This window comes from Aedes albopictus, chromosome 1, assembly GCF_035046485.1.
Source record: "Aedes albopictus strain Foshan chromosome 1, AalbF5, whole genome shotgun sequence".
NCBI lineage: Eukaryota > Metazoa > Arthropoda > Insecta > Diptera > Culicidae > Aedes > Aedes albopictus.
The window spans coordinates 168,381,143-168,395,574 of NC_085136.1; the positions used below are offsets into that span (position 1 = coordinate 168,381,143).

Genomic DNA, 14,432 nt, shown 5'->3' on the forward strand with positions numbered 1-14,432 from the left:
CTGGGTGACGAGCGAGGGTGGTTGCCCTAAAATGGTGGTTGCCGTAAACGGGTGGCGAGCGGACCACCAGGGTTGGCCGCAGAAGAAACCCGGCCATGTGGGCCGACGGTGTGAACTAGCGGCAACGGCGGGTGGCCGACGAGGAAGCTCAATGACGGAGATCGGCGGAGGGCGCTGAGTATGGGCACGTGGGCCGACGATTCGGATCGGCGACGGTGCATGCTCGGGATGTCCGCCGACGGTGGAGATTGGCGGGGTGAATTGCGGGCGACGGAGACCGACGGTGGGCAGCGAGGGCGCCGACGACAGGCGTTATGAACATTGGCGTAGCTAGCTTTTTCTTTTTTCTCCCTTACTCTGCTATACAAACATGAGAAAGAGAAGGATCAAAGAAAGGTTGTCGTGGAACAACGGCAGACAAATTTTACGATGAGCTCAGCTGGGCAGTGCCTTATGAGGAGATCGCGGCCAGCGATTGGGATTCAGGGCCGACAGTGATCCACGGCCCATATAGCCGAGGCGGTAAACGCACGGGTATTCAGCATGACCATGCTGAGGGTGACGGGTTCGATTCCCGGTCGGTCCAGGATCTTTTCGTAAAGGAAATTTCCTTGACTTCCTTGGGCATAGAGTATCTTCGTGCCTGCCACACGATATACACATGCAAAATGGTCATTGGCAGAGGAAGCTCTCAGTTAATAACTGTGGAAGTGCTCATAGAACACTAAGCTGAGAAGCAGGCTTTGTCCCAGGAGGACGTTACGCCAAGAAGAGAGAGAGAGAGCGATCCACGAGACTCTAGGTGATCTTCAAACGGGACGTGGCATCCCAAAGCTGGCCAAACGTGTCACCAAGCTGGCCGATAGATCTTGCTCCGGGGTCCACAATAGCGACGACACCATTCCCCAACGCACCACGAGGGATCACTAACGGTTGAGGACAGTTGCCGGTTTGGAAGCTGGCCAGAATACTCTTCACGGTTTGGTTACGGTTTTGGTTTCCCAAATAAAAAAAACTTCTATGTAGTTCACAGTTTGGTGTTGCCAGTTTCGTGGCTCAAACAAAAGAGACCTCCCCGGTTCGGAGACGGTTCATTTTCTGCCCTGTTCCTTGCCCATCACATCCGTTAACTTTTCCGTGGTTGACAGAATGTCACTCATTAATCACCTCTCAAGCCTCCTATTGGGGATTTTCTTGAGACTACTCACTTTGGTAGCGTGTGGGGAGTAATAAGGTTCTAAACATCATCCTTCTTCCACCGCAATAAGGCGGGGAAAATCCAGTGAAAATTTATTTCTCTCGCAAAAATAACATTTGTCATCACTTTTACGGTTACAAGGGAAGTATGTTGATCATTAAAGATCATTTTACATATATTTATCGATGTAAAATTTCCAGCCGTTTTTTAAATTGAGGGACCTAGATGTAAAGGGGTGTAAATGACCATTGTGTCGGTTTTGAACTGAGCATATCAAAACATTCTTCAAATTTCAAACTATCAGGAACTTTGTTGATTATTTTTACGATTATTAGAAAAATTGTAATAAATCGGAGAAAATTGGGTCAATTTTGAAACTCCATTCTTTTTATATGGGATGGATAATTGGTGAAAAACTTTAAACCTCATTCACTCGAAAGTGGATTTTTGTCACTTACACCCCCTTGCGTCTAACCCCCTCAATTATAAACTACGCGGAATAAAAAAAGGCGTGACAGACATGGTCTTGAAAACGCAGCCGCTTCACCTCATTGTGGTCTTTTGTCTATAAAAAGAATTATCAGAATTAGTGCTGTGATTATGACATCTCTCTCCGACCGCGTGGTTTATTGATGGCCTCTATATTCACCACTTGTTTTACTCCATAACCATGCGTCTCCATGGTGACCTGATAGAAAACTTTTTTCGTGCATATGGGTAGCACGCAGATCGCATATTCTTGGCCTATCTCGATGAGTGGAAAATTTAGGCAAGAAATCGTTCAAGAAATGAGCAAACGTCGCTTTAAGGCCGCACGGGACGACGTGTAATTTTTCCTATCTTCCCTCTCTCTCTAACAATTTGCCTCGCGATTTTGAAGAAGCAAATGTCAATTTCCACTGCACTGACGTAGCTGAAACTTTAGTCGATTGTGCACCACAAGTGAACAAATGAACGATCAAATTTCTAGTCAATAATATGAAGTAGAAGTTGAGATTTGCATCTTACTAGCAACAGAGCAATGGCGGACGATTCAACCACCGTCCCGTCCGGCCTTAATCCGGATCCTAATATGGAGCTGAAATGATCAAATCAAATGGGGATAGCTGTGTTAAATTTCTTGACCATTCCGGACACGGAAAAATAATGCACTGAACGAAAATAGCTTGAGCGTTTTCGTTTGAAGTGCATACCTCGCAATAGCGGAAAAGTGCACAGATCCAGCGTCAGATCAAAGGCACAGTGTCGTTTTCTGATGTTTCCTTGAAATTTACTGGAAAGATTAAAGATTTAATTTTTGATAAAATAACTTGACTTGACTTGACTTGACAAATGACTTGATTACCGGGTCATTCGATTATCATGGGTGAACCTTTTTTTTTTTTAAGTTCCGGGATAATACACCATACACTTTTTCAAACAAATGATTTGTTTTGTTTCCGGTCTTTGATCGACAGTTTAGAAACCTTCACCTAAACATGAGATCATCTTTTGAGATTATACTGCTTGTCGAGATGACCAAATGCTTTTGAACGCATTTCGTAAAAACCGTCAACTATTTGCTTTTTTACAGTTATGAAAACGGTGCGTCATGCAGTAAAGCTGACAAAGCAGTGCCCTTACATTCGTCAGTTTCTGGAACTTTTGTATGTTTCATCCAAACCAGTTCGACCCTCATTCGCCGCAATTATTTGACTGATAACATTCAGGGCGGAAGTTCACACGTTCTGGAGAGTCGTTTTTGTTTTAATTGCCCCATGTGTGCTGCCAGGCAGGCAGGTACCAACAAAGAACAAACGCCAACCGATAGTTCTATTCCGACTAGCACGTTCGCCGCCATTCGCTTCCCGCAGTTTTCAGTTGGCTCGGTACGAAAGTGAATGGCTTTTTGTTCGTCTGTTCGCGCGCGGATTGACGAAGAGACGGATAGACGGATGCGCGGTCGTCGCCGTTCGGTAGCAAATGTGCGGACTTTACGAGATATTCAAACGAACGCTTCTGGGTTGGTTCGGTGACGTGGAAGACCACGCCGTCTGGATCGGACGCAAGCTATCCGAGAATCCATTGTATGGACGTTGTCTGGCCAGTATAGTGCAGTGGGAGCTGGAAATATTGTCTCAGTGTCAGGGCAGTGAGGGAGGAACATCGACCGCTACCAGTGCAATGTTTGTAAACTTGTTTGTCTGATCTATGGGGCAATGGTGCAGGAGTACATTATTTAGTGACTAAATTATTAAGAATTTTATAGTTACTTAGTGATCATCAATTTAATATCGAGTTTTCGTAATCTTATTGGATTGGCTAGAGTGGTGCCAAATTCACCTATTATTTGTTCCTCCTTCTAAATCTCCGGTACACCCAGGCAAATAAAACTAAGATTATCATAAGGTCTAACTTATGAAATGGCCTTTAAACAATTCATAACGGCTAGAACGATTTTCATAAGGTCGATCTATGACGCAGCATCGACTCACAGTTTGGCTTTTATACACATTTTAGCAACACGATATTCTCAAGCGTCTATAGCCGCGTGGGTTGGGCACGAGCTCAGTGATCTCGACGTTCATGGATCGATTCCAATTTGCATCATTTTGTGATTTTTCTGCTCTTTTCATAAGTTTATCTTATGTAATTAGGTCATAATAAGCATGTTCAATTTTCATAAGGTATTCTTATGGCATCCATACTTTACAGTTATGGCTAAATTTCATAAGGTATTTTGATGAATTTCGGTAGTTTACTTCGCTGAGTGTATGCTAATAACAATAATTGACATTTCCTTAGTGTAGGGTATGGACAAATAACCCCTTCCTCCACGCTTCCGGTAGCTGTTCGGTTACCCAGATCCCGACTATCAGTGTAGAAAGATAACCATTTTTTCTGGACCTGCCTTATTGATCTTGAAATATTGAGGGACATCCTAGGTGGCATGGCATCCTTTACCTCAATGAGCGAGAGACTTGGAAGCGGAAGAAATGACCATCCGCGGTGCTGATGTAGTCATTTCTTTCGCTGTCCTGATTCTCAGTAGCTGCGTTTTCTGCACCACTCAGGTCTTCACCGAAGTGGTGCTTTCACCGTTCCACCTACATCTGTCAAGAGCCTTCGCCTTTGTCTCTGTTTGTTTTGGCTGGCGGCACGAAGCCGTTGCGGGATGCGTTGAGCTTCTGGTAAAAGTTCTGTGTTTCTTTGAGAACAGACCAGCAGCTCCAGTTGTATCTGCTTCTGCGTGTAACGTTCCTCGTTCTGCTTCCATGCTGCAGCATGCCTGCCCAGCGTTCTTCTTATGCGTATGCTGAGGTAACATCAGGTTGTTGCAGTTGCTTGTACTGAGGCGGTTCAATACTTTGTTGATGACACAGAGTTTTGGATGCAGCTTGACAACCATCAGTGCAGTGGTCAGAGTCGATATATGTAGGCGCCACGTCCTGACGTGGATAATGCCAATGAAAAGCAGTTCCTCAATCAGAACGTTGTCATAACGAACGCTTACAGCGCCTCGTTTGGCACTTGCGAGTCTCTGAAGATGGCGTGATGAATGCGGCCAGGGCCTACTGTTGCAAGACGTACAAATAATGCAGTTCACGTTCTTCAGTTCACGTTGTCTTGCTCATAGTGGTTTTGGGGTGCGGCCTCCCGGAGTCCTGGATTCGTTCATCGGGTTGGCGTAGCAATCCAATAATGGTCTCGAAAGGGGCTGTTCATAAACCACGTAGACCAAATTTTGGCCTTCACTCTCTTTCCTCGTAGACTTTTGTCCATACAAATATTTGAAGCGTAGACTTAAGCCCGGTTCTAGGTTAATGTTACGTGGTTTACCTGGATATCCAGATTTTATCCTCTATTTTTTCCTTATACTTCTACACGTCTTTCAACACTTCAACTTTAAACTTCTACAAATGAGATAACTGTGCGCTAAGCAGAATATCTGACTAAAGATCAGACTGAAGCTCGTTGACCCTGAACATTTGGACATTGCCCCGCCGTATATCAACGGCGTAGTCTGCCTTTTATTTTTCTTGCTCACTCTTCTTAACAAACACGAGAAAGAGATGGATGAAGAGAGGGTTCATTCGCCCCTGGTTTCATCCCACTCTTTCTCGTGTGTGTCGAGGACAATGAACAAGAAAAAGCAAGTTACACCGTTGCCATACAATCTTCTCGCGATGACCATTCAGTTCGCCTCCCATGGCAGTCCATTTGGCCACCGCCACGACCGCCTATTCGTGCAGTTCTGTACAGCCTGGTGGTGGCTAACGGAACTACCGTCTTCCTTGTCCTTGTCCTTGTCCTTGGCAGTGCAGTGATAGCTGCGTGTGTGAGATTCATGGGGCATTCCACACTTAACCTAACTACAAATGTTTTATTTTATTCACGCGACAAATATAAGTAATCAATACTGGACATTACACTGACACTTTTTTATAGAATGAGAAAATCTATTGATCAGATACTCTAGAGGTGGTTCCCCGGGTTATGTGAGGGTTGACCCACTAAAAACTCATTCTCTCTCTTCCTCTTTCGCTCCTTCCTCTTCGCAGTTTGCCCGTTAGGGATGACTTCGAGAAGGGGGGGAGCGTACATGAGTACTCTCTATTGGTAAGCGTTCCACCAGCTTGAGTCCTGGCTAGTACTGTAGCACTGTAGACTACTCGTTGAACTTCATCTCCCGGGTGGAATGGGGAGCCAACTCAACTTGCTGTTGGTCGGCCCGCCATTTTCTCTGTAGTTCAAGTACGATTCGGGAGACCGTTGGAAGTAGCGGAACTACACTTGTTCGCCTCCGTACACATCCTTTCAACAATGTTGATCGGAATGATATCTCTACCGCGTATCTCCTGCATACTAGACCTTTGCTCCACCGAGCGTAGGCATTCAAAGAGCACATGCTCCGCGGTCAGTCTGCGCATTCCGGTCATGCGGCGGAGCCTGCGTGTCCGAATCTGTGTAGGTACCACTTAAACCACTCATGGCTTGACAGAAATTGTGTCAAGTGAAAATTCACCTCGCCGTGGGGCTTGCTCGTCGACTTGGACACGCTTGGTATGAGCCTGTGTGTCCATCTACATCTACCCTTGGTGGAGGAATCTCATTCCCTTTGCCATCTCAGCAAAGACGATGTTTAGGCGATCCGTTTCGCGCCTCATGTGCGCTAGCACACATACCGCGTCCTTTGAGACCGTGTGGTATGCACTGACCACCGGAAGACACATCAATCTGTGAGTATTCTGAAATCGCATCATGTTTCGATTGACAACTAGCGCATTCAACCATGCAATGGCGGCATACCGTAATATACGAGACCGCTACTGTCTCGAACAGTTTACGCTTACTCGAGACTATTGCCGAGCTATTTAATATTATCTTTGACAATGTCATCACCGCCGTGCTCGCCATTTTGCAGGCATATTCTACGTAGCTTCTGAATTTCAGCTTATCGTCGATCATGACCCCAAATTGCTTCAGTGAGCACTCAGAGATGATCGTGCACCCGCCTGTGGTGACCACTGCCTGTTGTTTAGACTTGCGGTTGTTTACTAGCACCACCTCCGTGTGCGAGTGTCAACTGTCTCGACCTCATCCAGTCTCCACTATGCCAATTGCGTGTCAGTTCCATTTACCCTATCGACTCGCCGTATACCACGAGGGCAATATCTTCGGCAAAGCCGACCAGCTCTATGTCCAGTGGAAGTTTGAGCCCAATACGTCATCATACGCCGCATTTCATAGTACCGAGACCAGGATGGACCTCTGAGGTACCCTCGCGGTGATCTTGTAGCTCCTCTCGCTTCCTCGGTGTCATAGATTAGCACCTTATTCAGGAAGTAGCTCTCCAGTACCCGGCGTAGGTTAACCGGAATCCTAGGTGGTGTATGGCGCACTCGATAGCGACGATAGCTGACGCTGTTAAACGCATTCTTTACGTCCACCGTGACGACAACATAATAGCGGATTCCTGTTTGCTTCTTTTGGAGCACCATCTCGGCCGTTTTGGTTACAGTCCTAATATCCACCGTCGATCGACCCTTCCGGAAGCTGAACTGGTTATTCCGAGAGGCCAGAGTAATCGGGTTTCTCGGTATCTAGTAGAACCAATTTCAAGGATATAAATCGATTTTTGATAGCAGATGTACCATTTTCTTAAAAAAGTATCTTCTTTTTAATTGGTTGAAATATCATTTTATACACCATATTATCATCCAAATTAGGGCTATTCAACATGCCGTTTTTTTCTGTTTCCTTTGACCGGAGCCCTTCCATCCAAAACATATTGCATCAATGCATAAATAAAATTGTTAATTTCTGTCACAATATTCACACTTCTAACCCATCGTTAAGCCATCCACTAATCACGTTCCTCGTGTTTTGTATACTACTCTACAGATCTCAATATACGTCTCATCAAGGAACAACAATCGATTCGATTATCAACGAGCAGCTAGACCATCAAAGCTTACACGTCGTTCACCACGGAGGGTGCAACTGCTGCTGCCGGTATTACGGACCAGATGCACCAGCAATGCAAGGGCAGCTCACCCTTCGAACGCCGCTGCATGACGCACGCCGTCGAAGTCTTGACCAGAGTAATGAGATCAGTGTGTTCGCCGGGTATACCAATCGGTTAGTGAACGCTCCTAACGGGTACCATTCTGCCAGTGATCAACGGTTATTTAGGAAAAATAATCTCATATCCTATACCAGTGATAGTGAAATGTGGAAAAATAACAAAAATAGAGTCGCGAGTGTTCAGGGAAACGTGCGCATCGAAAACCTGTGGTTCGGATCGCAGCCGGCGTTGAATTGTGTCGATGCAGAACCGAAACCAGAAGATCGATCATTTTCCAGGAAAAACGCGAACCGCAAAGTAGGCCGTGTGAGTCCGTTTGTGGCCGCCCCTCGGGTGGAGGAAGAAGTGGAAGAAGAAGATTTGGAGGAAGAAGAAAACCACAACGTAAAACACCGGCAAGTGGAAAACAATCTATCGGCTGAGCTCGAGCAGCAGGCCTACTTGGTGCTGGGTATGAACAGCCAAGCGCGAAGGCCGTTCAAACGAAAAATATGTACCCCGTTCAACAAGCGGATAACGATGCCACCGGAACACTTCAAGGTGAGTGAACCGCAGAAAGACACATGGGTGGAATGATTGGTTCTTTTATTTGTCATGATGAGGTACTTTTGGAGAAATAATGCTTAAGAATATTGCACAATTGGAATTGCAAACTGACAGTTCAATACGCTATCTAATAATTTTGAAGAAATTTGCTTACTGTGGCAGGTTAATAGTTATTTATGCAACGAGTTGCAAAATGATGATTTTTACAGCACGAGTCGTACATTTATCCAACGAGGCTTGCCGAGTTACATACAACTTTTTTGCAATGACAAACAAAAAACATTCACTAGAATATGATCATTTCCATCAATAGTATCATCGTGTTTCGCGGTGATTCAATGGGAACGGCCACGTGCTCCATCATACGAAACACGGAATTTGGATCAAACAAGCCGTGCTATAATCGTCAAAATTTTGCCAGTTCTTACCGTGGAAACTTTGGTTGTTGATCAAACAATTGCATTATGAACCATAATGCAATTGTTTGTTATAGTGCAGAAAAGTAGGCCGTTTCGTTACTGAAACGGCTAGTATAAACCAAGGTATAAACAAGGAAATTATAGTGTCGAGTTTCAAAAATGTTTTTTTATGTGGCTTTGTAGAGTAGAAACCAATAATCAACTAATAACTCGCGTATGACGTTGATGAAATTCGAAATTTGCTCCAGCCTAATGTTGCACATTATGAATATTTTATAACTCTTATCGATGTCCATCAGCAGTTCGTGGTAAAATGCGTAGGTATGTTCTCCACACGCTTTTGCAGATTTCGCTGTTGTCTCTGCGCTAGAAACCGGATCAAACGGATTTAGATTCAAATTTAGAATATACGAACTAGATTCAGAAGTAGCAATCGGTTGGGCAATAAATGTGTGTCGAAGATAATGCACAAGTGGACGTAATCTACACAGATTTGAAGGCAGCGTTTGACAAAATTGACCATAGGATATTGTTGCACAAATTGTCCCGTCTCGGAGTCGCTACGCATTTAATTTCTTGGTTGGAGTCTTACCTTTCGGGGCGAGAGCTTCGGGTGGCAATTGATGGCTGTGTTTCCTCATCGTTTTCCAATAAATCTGGAGTCCCTCAAGGAAGCAACCTCGGGCCACTACTGTTCATTCTGTTCTTCAACGATGCAGCTTTGGTTCTGGACGAAGGATTCAAGCTTGCCTATGCTGACGATATGAAATTGTATATTGTGGTTCGTACCGAAGATGATTGCAGGCGCCTGCAGAAATCTTTGACATTATTTGCAGACTGGTGCAATAGAAACAAATTGATTTTGAGCGTGGAGAAATGTCAAGTGATCACCTTTCATCGCTTGAAAACCCCAGTTTTGTTTGACTACCATATCAGTGGAAATGTTTTGGGCAGAGTTACCAGTGTAACAGATTTGGGAATTCAGCTGGATGCGAAAATGACTTTCGATCTGCATCGATCTGAAATTGTTTCTAAAGCGACCCGACAATTGGGCTTCATTTCCAAAGTAGCCAAGGATTTCTCGGACCCGCACTGCTGGAAATCGTTGTACTGTGCTCTTGTGCGCCCAATTTTGGAGAATGCTTCGATCGTATGGCATCCTTATCAAATTACGTGGTGCATCAGGATTGAGAGGATACAGAAACGATTCATTCGCTTGGCACTCAGGAACTTGCCATGGAGAGACCCCGACAATCTGCCACCATATCCTGATAGATGCCGCCTACTGGGACTGGATACGCTGGATCGACGACGAAAAGTACAGCAATCCTTGATGATTGCAAAGCTGTTGAATGGCGAAACTGATGCTCCTGACCTGCTATCTTTGCTGAATGTTCGTGCACCTATCAGATCTCTTCGCGATACAACGTTGTTGCAACCGAATTTCCATCACACCGTGTATGGTTACTATGAACCTTTGTCTGCGTGTATCCGTACGTTTACGGCAGTTGAGGAGCTTTTTGAGTTCAATGAGTCGTCAGGGCGTTTTGCTAATAGAATTAGGTATGTGTTAAACTAGATTAGTATATTTTATTCATTAAGACAACATTGTCAGATGGATTATTTTAAATACAAATACAAATACAAATACTCCACAACCATAGTCTACTCTATAGGGGGATTAGGGGCATAATGGACACCCGGGGCGAAATGGACACCCCTGTTTTTGTCGAAACCGTTGACTTTTATGTAAAACTTTTAATGCACAAGTGTAAAGGAACAAGTCATTGTTCTATTTTTCAAAAGTATCATTTATATTCCTTCAAAATAACCAAAATATCATTGAAATTGAAGTATGTTTTTCATATGGTGGATTTCTTATAATTTCGAAGCAGCAGAAAATAAGGTACTACGCGTGTGTGAATGGGTCCACCATAAAACAAATAAAATGTTAGCATATCTACACGTACACGCAGATTTAGCAATGGTTGAAGTATTATATTTTTTATCAGAACTTACTGAAAATAGCAATTTCAATTTTGTATTCGATTCGGGGCGAAATGAACACTGGCAATTCTGAATGGATGTATGCGCGTTGCATACTGTTGGGCGTTTTAGAGAGTGTGGAAAAAATCAATCCGATTATTTTAGCCTAAAATTCATTTAATTTACTTTGATGTTATGTAAACTCGTCTAAAATGGAGTATTATATCTGTGGTATTGATCTACGTAGGCAAATTACTTAACTGGTCGATATTATCAAAGATACAGCATAAAATATGCAGGGGTGTCCATTATGCCCCGATGGGTGTCCATTTCGCCCCGTACCTTTCTTGCCAACCCCAAAAAACACACGGTTTACAATTCATTATTTCTTCGCAATAATGACATTCTACCTGCTGTAAATGATTGAAATACGTAGGAAACAAGTTAAAGTTGTAAGCCAACTGATAATATGTTAAGTTTTTGTCTGTTATACAGGCCTAACATACTCATTTGCTTAGGGTGTCCATTATGCCCCTAATCCCCCTACATAAAAAAATGCAACTTAACAATGCGAGCGCGTTTCAAAAATCATCATTCTGTAATTTATTTGACCTATAATAATGACTGAAAATTGACATATAATAATGACTGAAAACTGGGTGACCTTCCACGAATCCGACGAATTCTTCCTGGTTCTCTGCTGAATAAGGTTTTAGCTTTCTTCTTTTATCTATTTCTTTATATACTTATTACAATTCAAAGTTCATGTGCTGACGCCAGATGTCGTCCTCCACCCGAGTAGCACTATACGTTCGAACACTCAAAAGGCTTTCAGATCGAATTCCATCAATGCTCACGATTCATGGCAACCTTAAGCGTCGGTGAGAATCAGATTGTTGAACAACGAGAGTTTTGCAGCCTGCGGGACTTCAACTGTTTCCGCAGATCAAAAAGCCTACGTTTCTCCGGAACCACCAAGAAGTCATTGCTTCAGAGAGAGGCTAGTGCATATCGCACCCTCAAGGTTAACCGCATAGCCTTTGACCTCGGAAGCCGGGTAGGGTCAACCACCACGCCCGCGCCCAACTGTTATGCAAGCTCCAAGGACTGATACTTGCGTGCAACGTCTGCTGAAGGCTCAGGCCTTATCAGTTAGTACCAGAAGGAGTTGCTGACATTGGGGCCTCCACCTGCTCCGGCCCTCACCGGGGACCCCTTTCTAACCGTGCGCTCGGATCCAATCCAGTAGACCGACGCCACGACCGCAACGCTACCAGGATGACCCCCCCCCCCCCCGCGGCCACTTAATCGCTATAAGGGTCGTCGACCGCAGGGCACCGGTATGACCTACGTAGCCGACTCCGAACCCTTGGACCACCTCTTGTAAAGCGTCTGAACTAGTTATTCTCCGAACCCATACGCCACCTTCTCAGCAGCTCCAAGACCATGTGGGTGATAGCCATTGAAATGACATTCCAGCCAAACTAATCCCTACACATCCTCTGGACAGTTTTGTCCGGAGTTGTGTCCGCTCCGCATGTGGCAAGCATGCAGCCACGCCTGGGGTCACGCATTGTGCGAAAACGCGGGCACACGAGCAACACTGTTTCGCAGTTTCCGGTTCCTTTAAACCAGCACAAACCGGACTTTCGGGAGAACCCGCATGACCGAATCGATGTAGATACTATCGGATGCAACCATGACTTGAAAGGCCCTGAGCCAGGTGGAATGTTACTTCCCAATGGCGCCGGTTAATTCCGGGACCAACTTATGGGTCCATCTTCCTTTGGTTGAACTGTCCCACGCGCGCTACCATTTGATCATGGAGGCCATTCATAGATTCTTCTAGAAGTGAAGGTCGACCGCAGACGCTATCCTCCCAACTAGCATAAGAGCTTGATAAAGCACTTTTACGCAAGCATGTGCTCCATAAGCTGTTACGCAGCTGCTTTTGTTAGTTGGGCTGTCGGTTACAAAAACCGCCGATCCTGTAGCAACTGCAACTGCCAGAATGGCCTCCATGATCAAATGGAATCTATGACATTTCGTCGAAAGACATTTGGTCGAAAGTACATTTGGTCGAAAGTACATTTGGTCGAACGGACGTTTGGTCGAATGGACATTTGGTCGAAACCCATATTATGGAGTAGGAAACATATGACATTTAGTCGAACGGACAATTCGTCTAATGGACATCTGGTCGAAAGGCACTAACTGATGAAAAGACACTAGACCAGTCGATGACAAAAACCGCTAGATAAGAGTTATACTAGAGTAAGCACATATGAGTTCGGTGCTGAATCGGTATCTCAACGGGCGTTCTTGAACAGTAAACTCTGACACGCAAGTTAAATTACTAATGCGTTTCAATCCGAACATTGAAGGCATTTATATTATTTCCGACGCGTGTTCAGTTCAAGTGCAACACTACATGAAAGAACAGCCTATGTTTAAAAGAAGGAAAAATATCAGATGAAAAATCTGCAGCTTCAACATATGAACATAGTAAAATCAGAAAACTTACAAAACCCCAGGAGGTAAAACCACTGATGAAAAAAATCAGCAGTTGGTATATGGACGTGCATTACGCCATCGTGGTGCGAAAACCCTAACATCCTAGGAGGATTAATAAACGTGAAAGAATAGCCTATGTTTCAAAGAAGGAAAAATACATGAGCTAAAGACAGCAGCTACAACATTCAAACATAGTACAAATACGAAACTGGAAAGAACAGTTCATGTTCAAAAGAAGGAAAAATCATCGATAAAAAAAAATCACAACCATAATGTCCACTGTCAGCACAAATAACAAACTTGAAAGAACAGCATATGTTGAGAAGAAGGAGAAACCTTTGATGGAAAAGCCAGTATGTACTACACAAAAACGCAATGAAATGATGAAACTTGAAAGAAGAGCCAATAGTAAAGATAAGGATAAATCTCCGATGGAAAACCAACTATGTCACCAATGCCAACGAAAACTACATTGCAGTTACCATAATAATAAACACCCTTGAATAAAATATTTGCTGTTTAATGTTTGACATTATTAACATGATTAAATTGCTATACGACTTAACATCCATTCGACCAAACATACTTTCAACCAAGTAAGTTCAGTAATAAATAAATTCAGATACCGAAATCTATAATATTTTTTTCCACTTAAATCTCTTTTCATTGGTTAGTGCCTTTCGACCAGATGTCCATTCGACGAATTGTCCATTCAACTAAATGTCATATGCTTCTTCTTTCACAAAATGGGTTTCGACCAAATGTCCATTCGACCAAATGTCCTTTCGACCAAACGTACTTTCGACCAAATGTCATTCGACCAAACGTCATTCGACCAAATGTCATTCGACCAAATGTCCTAAAGCCCTTCTAGAAGCCGTACTGGCTACTCGTGAGACCATTTACACCCTCAGTGTGCCTCAACATTCTGATGAGAATGATCTTTTCGAGCATGTTCCCCGACGTGTCGATCAAGCATATTGGTCTAAAATCACCGCCTTTGGCCTCTTACAAACTTCTTGGAAAACTCCCTCGTCTAGACATTTCTGCATAGCAGACCTGAACATCTCCGGAACACCATCAGAACCTATGGTCTTACATACGCTAAGGGACTTTGCTATCCCTACAAGTTCCACATCGGTGACCCTCTCTTCATCGCCAGCCCCAGTCCCCAGCTATCCTACGAAAAAGCCGCTCGAGG

The 14,432-nt window shown here is 44.1% G+C and overlaps 1 protein-coding gene across 3 annotated transcripts in view; it reads left to right on the forward strand.

Annotated features, from left to right (window-relative positions):
• The window catches only part of LOC109412137 (protein unc-13 homolog 4B), a 381,313-nt gene that overhangs the window by 16,544 nt on the left and 350,337 nt on the right, over positions 1–14,432 (forward strand). For 2 of the 3 annotated variants that reach the window (XM_062845788.1, XM_062845790.1), the window contains exon 2: positions 7,583–8,306. In XM_062845788.1, coding sequence (XP_062701772.1) covers positions 7,583–8,306 — 724 coding nt within the window. Of the gene's footprint in view, positions 1–3,145; positions 3,364–7,582; positions 8,307–14,432 lie in introns of those variants that run through there. The other variant, XM_062845789.1, reaches the window with a different exon arrangement.